Source organism: Mizuhopecten yessoensis, unplaced genomic scaffold, assembly GCF_002113885.1.
Source record: "Mizuhopecten yessoensis strain PY_sf001 unplaced genomic scaffold, ASM211388v2 scaffold10317, whole genome shotgun sequence".
Taxonomy (NCBI): Eukaryota; Metazoa; Mollusca; class Bivalvia; order Pectinida; family Pectinidae; genus Mizuhopecten; species Mizuhopecten yessoensis.
In genome coordinates, this window is record NW_018408486.1 from 221,893 (window position 1) to 235,810 (window position 13,918).

At 38.2% G+C, this 13,918-nt stretch overlaps 1 protein-coding gene across 1 annotated transcript in view; it reads left to right on the forward strand.

Annotated features, from left to right (window-relative positions):
- LOC110460097 (ubiquitin carboxyl-terminal hydrolase 40-like) overlaps positions 1-7,722 on the forward strand; it is a 35,541-nt gene extending 27,819 nt beyond the window's left edge. The window contains exons 27-31 of the mRNA XM_021512815.1: positions 138-203; positions 509-734; positions 1,563-1,655; positions 2,803-2,903; positions 4,197-7,722. Coding sequence (XP_021368490.1) covers positions 138-203; positions 509-734; positions 1,563-1,655; positions 2,803-2,903; positions 4,197-4,299 — 589 coding nt within the window. The 3' untranslated portion in view covers positions 4,300-7,722. The remainder of the gene's footprint in view (positions 1-137; positions 204-508; positions 735-1,562; positions 1,656-2,802; positions 2,904-4,196) is intronic.
- Positions 7,723-13,918: the final 6,196 nt, after the last annotated feature.

Below are 13,918 nucleotides of genomic sequence, written 5' to 3' on the forward strand. Positions count from 1 at the left end.
AGAAATGAAACAATATTTCTTTAAGGAAAATTTTCTTTAACCCAGTAAACATGGTCATAAAGCAAGTTTTCTGATTGATATGTTTACAAATCAGCAACTGTTTCGATACATTCATATTATCACATCTCTCTTTTCAGAAAACTGAAACTGAAGTCATGTTGCAGAATAGCAATCCAGGTGTTGTCGCAAGAGGAGAAATTAAAGTAAGCTTACTGTTTATTTAATCATAGAAGCATAGTCAAGCTTCAACAATCTCTGTGCCAGTACAAAAGTGACCGAATTGTGATCGTCTGGTTTAATATAGGGACAATTTTAAGTAGAAAAAAATCTGCCAGTTAAGATATTCCATGCGGTAGTGCATTGATGATGTTACTGTGAAGTTGCTGTAATTTTAATGAGTTGTCTTTCTTATATTAAAATGTAGATGATATTCTGATGAATCTAGAATTTAATTTTAAAGGATTTCCATCTTGATTTAAATTGTGATTTGACCTACCTGCTGTTACAGTGCCAATGAAATAGTACTCCAGGTCCAGCAAAGAGTCCCGGAGACCAGGATGTACATGAACCCACATGAAGTGATATGGGATGTATCCCAGGGGGCCACAGTGCAAAGCCTGAAACAGACCTTGAGCATGGCACTAATCATTGAGGAGCAGTATCTTCACCTGGCCAAACACTTCCCCAAGAGACACGAGTGGCTGATCATCCGAGAACAGCAACATCAGTCAAAGGTAGGCCGATATCAGTCAATAGTCTCATTCAACCTGACACTATTTGGGCCCCTTTCCCATATCTGGTTCAACTGTTTCAAACTGGTGAACTTGAATAGAAAACAGGCGCAGATCTGAACCGAGGCTGACCACAGGAATCTTCGGCACGTGCATATCGAGGGGTCCAGAGGTGCCTTACCGAAATTGAAATGCTAGTTTGCATTATTTCTGCATAAAGCAGTCATTCAGATATATCATAAAATGAAATGCTCGCAAGAAAGAGGGACACGTTATTCTTTATTTGCCATAAACCTCAGAAACTGTGCATATTTAGCTCTGTCGATAAGTTCAGCACAGTCACAGTCAAAGTGTGTTCATTTAATGCAAAATATTTCTTTGCCACCTAAACTGTAACAACCAGGATATGCGAAAGCGACCCTGGTGGTTTTTTCAATAGACTACCCAGAACAGATTAATAAAAAGATATCTGGTAGGGTTGTGACAGCAAAAAATTGTTAGCAATCTGACCCCAAAAGCAGAGATTCCCCACTAATAAAATGGAGAATGATTGTTTTTCTTCCAACCATTGCATTTAAGCAATGGAAAGAACAGATATGATCAAAGAATTGATGAATTAATGAAGATCTTGCTGTAGTGGGCACCAAGCTCAAGATCCTTCTGCAAACTCTTGGTCTGATATTGAGTTGAGGTCAAAGTTTAACGTTGAGTGCTTGCTGGGGTCAACATTGGCTTTATTGGCCTGGGAAAACTTCAAAACTATTTTTTTTTATGATGCTGAAAAATCCTGTTAATCAACACTAATTCATGTTGTGTTTTGGTCTTTTGTAGAAGAATCAGAAAGGAAAGAAGAAAGGAGGACAGAAATGTAACCTGAAGAATGCTCCGTTCTACCTCCGCGATGGTGACATGATAGGTGTTAAGGTTAGTCATGTACCTCCCTGATCATTTTACCTTATTGACACTGAAGATGTCATCCAGGTCCTTCATGATCATTTTAATTTTGAGAAAGATACACGAGGGGTGTAAGGATTAGTCAAACTCCAATGTACATCTAAAGGTTATCTGCTTCCTTAAAAATTGTATCTGTGATTGCAATGAGAAGTCTACATTGAAGAAGGCATTGTGAATGTAAGATCACCAAAGTTTTATCAATACATGTGTTCTTTTGTTTGTGTCTTCTATCACAGTCATTCAACCATTCATAAAGAACCTTTATAGAAAAATACAAAAACATATCTTTTAAATACAGTTACTGTGCTTTGGGGGAAAAATTCCAGCGTGACTATAGCTTCAATAGACAGTTTCTAAATAGAAAACCATACCTAGTGGAACATTTATGAAAAACTAGTAATAAAGAAATAAACAGTACAAAAAAACAGCAAACTCTGTCTGTGTTTATTTTGTGGTTGTTAGGACCAAGGGTCCTTAACTCTGTCTGTGTTTATTTTGTGGTTGTTAGGACCAAGGATAGGATCATTAACTCTGTGTTTATTTTGTGGATGTTAGGACCAAGGATAGGATCATTAACTCTGTCTGTGTTTATTTTGTGGTTGTTAGGACCAAGGATAGGAGCATTAACTCTGTGTTTATTTTGTGGATGGTAGGACCAAGGATAGGATCATTAACTCTGCCTGTGTTTATTTTGTGGTTGTTAGGAACAAGGATAGGATCCTTAACTCTATCTGTGTTTATTTTGTGGTTGATAGGACCAAGGATCCTTAACTCTGTGTTTATTTTATGGTTGTTAGGACCAAGGATCCTTACCTCTGTGTTTATTTTGTGGTTGTTAGGACCAAGGATCCTTAACTCTATCTGTGTTTATTTTGTGGTTGTTACGACCAAGGATCCTGAATTCTGTGTTTATTTTGTGGTTGTTAGGACCAAGGATCCTTAACTCTGTGTTTATTTTGTGGTTGTTACGACCAAGGATCCTGAACTCTGTCTGTGTTTATTTTGTGGTTGTTAGGACCAAGGATAGGATCCTAAACTCTGTCTGTGTTTATTTTGTGGTTGTTATGACCAAGGATAGGATCATTAACTCTGTCTGTGTTTATTTTGTGGTTGTTAGGACATGCAGTTTGACCAGCTGAGGAAGGACGACTTTGCAACCTTAGAGGATGATTACGGTCAGGATGAGCATCAAAGACAGATTGAGGAAAAGAAAAAGGAGTAAGTAATGTCAAAATTAGAAAAAAAATGTGAAAAATTGGTAGCACAGATATCATTAACAACTACTTGAGGATAAAGAACCTTCCAAAATGATGTTTCAATTGATGGTAACATATATATTATATGTAAATTTGATTGCTGGAGGAAAAATTGTGTTGGTTTTTAGCTCACCTGGCAAGGTGCGGCGTCCGTCGTTCGTCCATCCGTCCGGCGTCCGTCCAGCGTCAACATTTTACTTTAAACAACATCTTCTCAGTAACCAAAAGGCCTAGGGTGATGATATTTGGCCAGAAGCATGCTTGGATGAAGGGCTACCAAGTTTGTTCAAATGAATGACCTTGACCCACTTTATAGGTCACAGGAGTCAAATGTCTTAAAATCTTCAAACTACTTCTTCTGAATGACCAAAAGGCCCAGGGTATTGATATTGGGCCTGTAGCATGCTGGGATAAAGGGCTACCAAGTTTGTTCAAATGAATTACCTTTACCCACTTTCAAGGTCACAGGGGTCAAATGTCCTAACATCTTCAAACGACTTCTTCTGAATAACCAAAAGGCCCAGGGAACTGATATTGGGCCTGTAGCTTGCTGGGATGAAGGGCTACCAAGTTTGCTCAAATGAATGTTCTTGACCCACTTTCAAGGTCACAGGGGTCAAATGTCCTAACATCTTCAAACGACTTCTTCTGAATAACCAAAAGGCCCAGGGTACTGATATTGGGCCTGTAGCATGCTGGGATGAAGGGCTACCAAGTTTGTTCAAATGAATGACCTTGACCCACTTTCAAAGTCACAGGGGTCAAATGTCGTAAAATCTTTAAACCACTTCTTTTCAATAACCAAACGGCCGAGGATACTGAAATTGGGCATGTAGCATGCTGGGAGGAAGGGCTACCAAGTTTGCTCAAATGAATGTTCTTGACCCACTTTCAACCTAATGGCATTGTTAGACCTTCAAGGTCACAGGCGTCATATGTTTAAATCTTTTAATAGGTTCTTATGAATCAAACACTGATACTCTGCCTGAATCAAACACTGATACTCTGCCTGTTGCTGTATTTTAGTCCACTTTTAAGATTACAAGTGTGAAATTAATTCCAGGTGAGCGGTGCAGGCCCATTGGGCCTCTTGTTTGAAATACATATGTGTATTTATAACACATCTTTGCCTTTTCATATGCTCTTGATCATTGGAGGCATAGGTCATGTTAAAAAGAATTTGCACTGATTGAGGATAACAAATGAAAAATAATTGAAAACCTGTTGAACAAATTTTATTTGAAATATTTTGCAGGAGAGAGATTAGGAAAAAAAGACAGGAAGAATTTAGTGACTTTGGTCCGAGGAATAACAGACCTGAGGTAGCACTTACTATCAAGGTTGACAACTTCAGATAACACAGTTCAGAGGTCAAGTGAGGTTAAAAGGTTGAGGATGGAAGTTCAAAGGTCAACAGAAATGGAAACATGATGTGTCAGAGACAAAATGATATGGGAGATTTTCAATGAAATTGAGGATGAAGAATTTGGGAGGAAAAAAGGAGCAAGGAGTGAAATCTGTCAGATAATGATAAGGAGGGTGTGTATGTTTGATAGGAAAATGTGTGTATTTGTGTGTGTGTGGGAGAGAGGCTCTTTGTGGTGGAGAAAGAAAAGGACAGACAGACAGAATGGGTATTGCTACTGCTGGATTTTAAAATCATGAATAATTATGTTAAATTAAAATGCTGCTAGAAAGTGATTTTTTTTGTCATCATGTTATTTGATAAAACACAGGCACTTTTATAGATATTTATGCATTGTTTTACTTTTAAATTGTATTTTTTCTGCAAAATGTCTGAAATTTTCTGTAATATAATAAGTACCTCAGCTCTCAAATGTTGGCGGCCTTGTATGGAATGCAAGATTACGAATTACTTCATCCGGTATTGAAGAGGTTTGATAATTTATTGCTTTAATACTATAATATATTACTTTGTAACTTCCTGTAATGAATCCAGGAGGCCAACAAATAATCTTTCACTCAAAGAAGGTGATTACAGGACAATAGGACAATATTTTGTTTGCATTTCTACTGAACTGTGGTAGATTTGGGTGAGCTTATTACCAGGCATGGGCTTATTGTCGAATACTCTCCACATACCTCATATGGTCAGGGTAATGTTGGTGTGATGATACCTTGTCACGGTTATTTAATATGATATTTCAGGTACATGGAACTGCTCTATCTGTAGACTCTTGTGGTATTGACCAAAAGTTATTTATCCAATGACAAGAGGCATTATATCACCAAACATTTATTTAACCGATAAAAAGTGGTGTTATATGACTATACATGGTTTAATGTAACATTTAGTAACATCCTAAAGCTACTTCTACTAATGTACTGACAGTTTACATTCTAAGATGATAGAAATGCATATTTTCCGTCCAGATCAGACAGACAAATTTTAAATCATGAGTAAAGAACCAACGTCCAATAAGTGTAGAGGAAAGAAGTGAAAGCTGAATCCATGTTTCTGTCAAAGTATCGATGGCGACTAGTTTGTGTGGAGTTTTGTGAGGTTTATAAACGGGTACCGGTACCTCAGTTGGTTAGAGCGATGTTGTAACAATCTGAGGACCAGGATCCAAATCCCAGTCCAGCCTTGCTGATTTTTTACACTCAAAACACTAAAGTTGATTATGTCATCATTTTTTTTTTATAAAAGCCCTACATGGTATATACTGGTAGTTTTCTTTTCAGAAATAATTTATCGACTCTATAATCATGCCAGAAGAAGCAGTTTCCAATTCGTAGTTGCATTTTTTGGCTGTGGTACGGAGATCCTTAAGACATAGTAAAGATTTTTTTTTCAAAATACATTTTATCATTGTTTTGTAAAATTCATATACTTACCAACAATTATGTGCTTAGTCCAATTTCATTGTACAATTATTTTTTTTATTTTTTTAAAAGTGCTTTACTTTGTTAATAATGATTCTCCGCCTTAGCGTGCATGAGAGTCACTAATCAAAACATTATGACAGTTAAAAGAGTTATCTCTCCTGTCTCAGTGGTTACCATAGCAACAATAGAACGTATTTCGAAAGAAAAATACAGTGACTATACTTCATTAGGAAGTGTATCAAAGACTTAGACAGATTTTTGTATTAGAAAGATTTATTTTACCGTCCATTTAAGAAATTTAAGTTTAATTTTAATTTTAGGTCACCCGAGACAAAGTCTCAAGTGACCTATTGCGATCGCCTTTTTTTATCTTCTGTCTGTTGTTACAGAGTTTCTTTCAAGAATTTCTTTATGCACCTGTGACATAGTGGAAGGGGCATTAAGTGTAATATTTTGTCTGTCTGTAATTCGTCTATATGACATTTCGGTAAGACTTTGCTTTTAGTTCTACTTCTGAAGAGTTTGTGTTTATCATAGCCCCATTTCCATCAGTGTGGGACCAGGGGCACAACTATGTATGTGTTACAAACTGTGTTTTTTGTTCAAAAATGAATTTCTTTTATTTCCAATCAAAGGAAGATGTAAACAGCTTTATTGATTAAAATATGTAGTATTTGTTAAAGTTGATAAATATCTGTGATATGAGTGGGCTGAAGGTTTGCTGTTTTCTTCAAGATGGAGAAGATATTTCCAGTGGCTGGGAATTAATTTTGAAATACATTATTTTCAAACAAACCTTGAAAGTATTGAGGGTTTTCATGTAGCCTTAAAGGTGTATGCCAGGATATCTGTGATTTTGTAGATTTCACCATTAAAAAATATAATCATCTTTACTATGGATTGATTCAGACTTACTTTTGTCTTCTGACCCTTCAAAAGGTTTCATTAATTGATCAAGTCTGATTTACCAGTCATATAAGACAGTTTACAGATTTCTGATTGTGTAACTCTCTTTGGAAGGGGATGCATTTCACATTAATGTGAAATATATCCTTAACCCTTTCACCACCGTAGACCATAATGGACTCATCCAGATCAATGCATGGTAGAGTCTACTAAAGTGACGTAGGGTTGAAAGGGTTAATAGCCTGATAGAGTTCAAGGATATTTAGGTTATGTCTCCTTAAGAATATCGATGTCAATGTAGGCAAAACACTAGAAATTCTAGAGAAGTCATATATACAGTAACTTCCCCTAAACTCATTCACCCCTCAATACACATTTGAACTCTTCCAATTCAAAGGTTGGAATAGTTCATTATGAAATTTCAGGGGCAACCACAAAATTTGGGCCCCACAAAAATATCTGATCTCGCAGTAATATTTTTAAAAAGAAATTTCAGAATTACAATGTGGTTTGTAGTATTTATACTTCAAAGCTGATAATAAATATTTGTGGAAATTTTAGTTTCCAGACTTTTCAGTAACTTCTAATTGAAGAGACCAAATTACATTCTTAATTGGACAAATTTTGTAAAATTATATATCACTTTATATAAGTATAAGGAAGAGATTATTTCCAACATCAGAACTGAACCAGTCATTTTGGATTGGTGCCTGTTCTTAAAGAAAATCCTGAGTTACCAATTTCATTTTGGTACAGTATATGTATATATACATGTACTGTATTAGGTTTTGATATAATTCTTTTTCAAAACCTTTTATATATATATGGGGCAAAGAAGTAATTCCAACAGGGTGGATATATATATATATAATGCATATAGTTATAGATTTATACAACTATGTACTTGTTTTGTTTTGAAAAAAATGAAGTTAAGAAACTGGCAATGTGATTCTTGTTTATGAAATAATACTTGTATTTGTTGTAATTGTTTGCTGATTGAAAATTGGCAAATAAAAAGTTAAAGAAAGAGATGGCATTTTTGTATTTTTCAGTGTACCTGGTAATTAAAATATATGTATCTCAAAAGTCCTGAAGTCAAAAGCCATGCTTCATTACTTCATCTCCTAGTATGTGATAATGACCAGGCATGCACATCCTAACATACCGTGTAGAGATCAAAGGTCATGTACAGATAAGTTTTGGTGGAAAGTTCCAGAAGGTCAAGGGTTTTGATATTTGGCAAGTAACTTACCTCGGATGAGGTCCTTCAATGCTTCCTAGAATATTTTACCTTGACCTACTTTCAAGGTTACTGACATCAAATATTTTAATTTATCTTTTTCTAATATATTGTGTTAAGGTCCAAGGTCAACTTTCAGAACTGTGTCAACAGAGCTATATTGCACAGATATGTATAAAAAAAACAAGAGGCCCAGAGGGCCTGTATCGCTCACCTGAATATGTTTTAAATAATTGGTATGAAGTAAAGATATAGCACTCCATGGTAGGTGCTGTAAGTACATATGAAATTTCAGAAAGATCCATCCAGTACTCGAGATATAGCGAGAACAAACTTCAAACAGAGCCCCATCCCATATGTCCCTAGGGGGGTCATACCCACCAATTATACAAAATTGAGACCCCTTGGTCCAAGGATGCTCCAGACTAAATATGGAAAAAATCCCTTAATCTCGATGGTCGAAGAAGGATTTAAAAGGTTTTACCTCTATTTCTCCTATCGGCCCCCGCCCTTCTGCCCCCTGGGAGACTACACCCACTGCATATACAAAATTGAGTCCCCTTGGCCCAAGGATGCTCCATACTAAATTAGGATAAAATCCCTAAATCCCTATGGTAAAAGAAGGATTTTAAAGGTTTTACCTCTATTGCCCCTATTGGGCCCCGCCTCTCTGCCTCCAGGGGGGTTAGACACACCGTTTATACAAAATTGGTTCCCCTTCAACAAATGATGCTTCATACCAAATTTGGACAAAATCCTGTCATTCGTTCAGAAGAAGAAGGTATTTGAAGAATTTGCTATGTTTCCCCTATTGGGCCCGCCCGCCAGACCCACGGTTTATACAAAATTGGTTCCCCTTCACCCAAGGATGCTTCAGACCAAATATGGAACAAATCCTTTCATTCCTACAGAAGAAGAAGGATATTAAAGAATTTGCTATATTTCCCCTATTGGGCCCCACCTCTCAGCCCCCAGGGGGGCCAGACCCACCGTTTATTGGTTCCCCTTTACCCAAGGATGCTCCACACTAAATATGGAACAAATCCTTTCATTCCGACAGAAGAAGAAGGATTTTAAAGAATAATTTGCTATGTTTCCCCTTATAGGCCCCACCTCTCAGGCCCCTGGCGGGCCAGACCCATGGTTTATACAAAATTGGTTCCCCTTCACCCAAGGATGCTTCAGACCAAATATGGAACAAATCCTTGCATTCCTACAGTAGAAGAAGGATTTTAAAGAATTTGCTATATTTCCCCTATTGGGCTCCGCCCCCCAGCCCCCAGGGGGCCACACCCAACCATTTATACAAAATTGAGTCCCCTTGGCCCAAGGATGCTCCAGACTAAATTAGGATAAAATCCTTTAATCCCTACGGTAGAAGAAGGATTTTCAAGGTTTTACCTCTATTTCCCCTATTGGGCCCCGCCCCCTTGCCCCCAGGGGGGCCACACCCACCAATTATACAAAATTGAGTCCCCTTCGCCTAAGGATACTCTAGATCAAATTTAGTCAAAATCTACTTGGCCGTTCAGGACTAGTAGCATTTTAAAGGAAAAGTTGACGGACGGACGGACGGACGGACGACGGACGCTGCGGTATGGCATAAGCTCACCATGGTCCTTCGGACCAGGTGAGCTAAAAACAAGAGGCCCGCTTATACAAAATTGAGTCTCCTTGGCCCAAGGATGCTCCAGACCAAATTAAGATGAAATCCCTATGGTAGAAGAAGGATTTTACAAGTTTTACCTTTATTACCCCTATTGGGCCCCACCCCTCTGCCCCAAGGGTGTCCAAACCCACGTTTATACAAAATGGAATCCCCTTGGCCAAAGGATGCTCCTGACCAAATGATGAAATCCCTTAATCCCTTTGGTAGAAGAAGGATTTTAAAGGTTTTACCTCCCTTTCCCCTATTGGACCCGCTCCTTTTCCCCAGGGAAACAACACCCAATGTTGATACCAAAAAAAATCCTCTTGCCCAAAGGATGCTCCAGACCACATTGGGATAAAATTCCTTAATCTCTATGGTAGAATGAGGATATTAAAGGTTAACCTCTATTTCCCCTATTCGGCCCAACCCCTCTTCCCCCAGGGGGGCAAAACCCACAGTTTATACAAAATTGAGTCCCATTGGCCCAAGGATGCTCCAGACTAAATAAGGATACAATCCCTTAATCCCTATGGTAGAAGAAACACCTACCGTTTATACAAAATTGAGAGCCCTTGGCGCAAGGATGCTCCAGACCAAATTTCGTTATAATCTACTAAGCCATTCAGGACTAGTAGCCATTTAAAGGAAAAGTTGATGGACGGAAGGATTGCAAACCTATAGTCCACCCCGGGAACCAGTAGGGGACTTATTAAGCAACCATTGGAATTTATTTTTATTGCATTAAATCTTTCCACTCGGTACGAGGAAGAAGGATTTTGAAGACTTAAGCTTCAAATTCCAATTTTGGGCTCGCCCCTCTGCACCATGAGGGGGCAACACCCTCTGTTTAAACAAAATTTACTTAAAGTAATCCCCTTTGCCAAAATAAACTTCAGGCAAAATTTGGATAGAATCCCTCCAATAGTACAGAAGAAAAAGGATTTGAAAGATTTTAACCGCAAATCCTTTGGAGCCCCACCCCACTGCATCCAAGTTGAATCATCTTGGCCCAAGGATGCTCCCGACCAAATAAGGATAAAACCCCTTTATCCCTACAGTAGAAGAAGGATATTTTAAAGTTTCACCTTTATTTCCCCTATTCTGCCCCCCCAGGGGGGGGGGGGCACTGTTTACACAAAATTGAGTCCCCTTGCTCAAAAGATGATCCAGACCAAATTGGGATAAAATCCCTTTGTTCCTACGGTAGAAGAAGGATTTTACAGGTTTGACCTCTATTTCCCCTATCAGGCCCCATCCCTCTGAGGCCAAACCCACTGTTTATACAAAATTGAGTCCCTTTGCCCAAAGGATGCTCCAGACCAAATTTGAATAAAATCCCTTTGTCCCTATTGTAACAGTAGGATTTCAAAGCATTTACTTCTATTTTCCCTCTAGATGCCCAGCAATGGGTATATATGGTTATGGGGTGGAATCTCAAATGTTTCAAAATTATTGCTCAGAAGTCAAGTCCCTAAGAGTGGGGCCAAACCCCAGAGTCAATTATTTTATCATGATAGTGTTACTCTCTTGATACTCAGCAATTGTTTAAGTGGTTATAGGGTGGAGATCTCCATATTCTGGTTATTAGCTCACCTGGCCTGAAGGTGCTGCGTCCGTCGTCCGTCCGTTGTCCGGAATCAATATTTTACTTTAAACAACTTCTTCTTAATAACCAAATTGCCAAGGGTGATGATATTTGGCCAATAGCATGCTGAGATAAAGGGCTACAAAGTTTGTTCAAATCAATGACCTTCTCCCATATTCAAGGTCACAGGGGTCAATTATGTTTAAAACTTTAAACAACTTCTTTTCAATAACCAAAATGCCCAGGGTAATGATATTTGGCTGGTAGCATGCTGTGATGAAGGGCTACAAAGTTTGCTCAATGAATGACCTTCACCCATATTCAAGGTCACAGGGGTCAAATATGTTAAAAACTTTAAACAACTTCTTCTTAATAACCAAATTGCCAAGGGTGATGATATTTGGCCAGAAGCATGCTGAGATGAAGGGCTACAAAGTTTGTTCAAATGAATGACCTTCTCCCATATTCAAGGTCACAGGGGTCAAATATGTTTAAAACTTTAAACAACTTCTTTTCAATAACCAAAATGCCCAGGGTAATGATATTTGGCTGGTAGCATGCTGTGATGAAGGGCTACAAAGTTTGCTCAATGAATGACCTTTACCCATATTCAAGGTCACAGGGGTCAAATATGTCAAAAACTGTAAACAACTTCTTCTGAATAACCAAAATGCCCAGGGTTATGATATTTGGCCAGTAGCATGCTGACGTAAAGGGCTACAAAGTGTGTTCAAATAAATGACCTTCACCCATATTCAAGGTCACAGGGGTCAAATATGTCAAAAACTGTAAACAACTTCTTCTGAATAACGAAAATGCCCAGGGTGATGATATTAAGTCAGTAGCATACTAGGATCAAGGGCTACCAAGTATGTTTAAATGTATGACCTTGATTCATATTCAAGGTCACAAGGAGCAAATAATAATAACAAGAGGCCCAAGAGGGCCTGTATCGCTCACCTGAATATTTAAGCAGTCATAGCAAAATATTCTCATTAAATATTATATTGCACTAAAAATATTTCCCTCACAAACTTTGTTGGCTCCAACTGTTGAAACTACCAGCAAAATATTATTACAAGATTCTATGCTTTTTGATTCTTCAGAAGTTGCTTGACATATTTTTCCCTGTGACCTTGTAAGTAGGTCAATGTCATTTTCCTTCTCAAATTGGTAAGCTCTATTCCAAAAGCTACCAGCCAAATCTTGTGAATCCATTCCTTTTAGTTCTTAAGAACAAATCCATTAAAATGTTGTTGACCTCTGTGACCTTGAAAGTAGGTCAAGGTCACTTTCATTCGCAAACTTTGTTGGGCTCTTTCCCAGGAAATAACCAGCCGAATATTAAGGTTCTATAACTTCCAGTTCTTCAGAAGAAGTCATTTGAAGTGTTTGACATATCTGCCTCATGTGACCTTAAAAGTAGGTAAAGGTCATTTTCATTCTCAAACTTTGTTGGGCTCTTTCCTAGGAAGCTACAAGCCAAATATAAAGATTCTATACCTTTCAGTTGTTCAGAAGAAGTCGTTTGAAGTGTCTGACACATTTGACCCCTGTGACCTTGAAAGAAGGTCAAGGTCATTTTCTTCCTCAAACTTTGTCGGGCTCTATCCCAGGAAGCCATCAATCAAATATAAAGATTCTATACCTCTCAGTTCTTCAGAAGAATTAATTTGAAGCTTTTGACACATTTGACCCCTGTGACCTTGAAAGTAGAACAAGGTAATTTTCATTCTCAAACTTTGTTGGGCTCCATCCCAGGAACCAATCAGCCAAATATGAAGATTCTATACCTTTTAGTTCTTCAGAAGAAGTCGTTTGAAGTTTTTGACATATTTGACCCCTGTGACCTTGAAAGTAGGTCAAACTAATTTTCTTCCTCAAACTTTGTTGGGCTCTATCCCAGGAAGCCACCAGCCAAATATAAAGATTCTATACCTTTCAGTTCTTCAGAAGAAGTCGTTTGAAGTGTTTGACACATTTGACCCCTGTGACCTTGAAAGTAGGTCAAGGTCATTTTCATTCTCAAACTTTGTTGGGCTCTATCCCAGGAAGCCATCAGCCAAATATGAAGATTCTATACCTTTTAGTTCTTTAGAAGAAGTCGTTTGAAGTTTTTGACATATTTGACCCCTGTGACCTTGAAAACAGGTCAAGGTCATTTTCGTTCCCAAACTTTGTAGGGCTCCTACCAACGAAGCTTTCAGCCAAATATCATGACTCTAGGCCTGTCCGTTCTTCAGAAGAAGTTGTTTAAAGGAAAAGTTGACGGACGGACGGACGACGGACGGACGACGGACGCCGCGCCACGGCATAAGCTCACTTGGTACCAAGTGAGCTAAAAATGTTGTTGACCTCTGTGACCTTGAAAGTAGGTCAAGGTCACTTTCATTCGCAAACTTTGTTGGGCTCTTTCCCAGGAAATAACCAGCCGATTATTAAGGTTCTATAACTTCCAATTCTTCAGAAGAAGTCATTTGAAGTGTTTTGACATATCTGCCTCATGTGACCTTAAAAGTAGGTAAAGGTCATTTTCATTCTCAAACTTTGTTGGGCTCTTTCCTAGGAAGCTACAAGCCAAATATAAAGATTCTATACCTTTCAGTTGTTCAGAAGAAGTCGTTTGAAGTGTCTGACACATTTGACCCCTGTGACCTTGAAAGAAGGTCAAGGTCGTTTTCTTCCTCAAACTTTGTCGGGCTCTATCCCAGGAAGCCATCAATCAAATATAAAGATTCTATACCT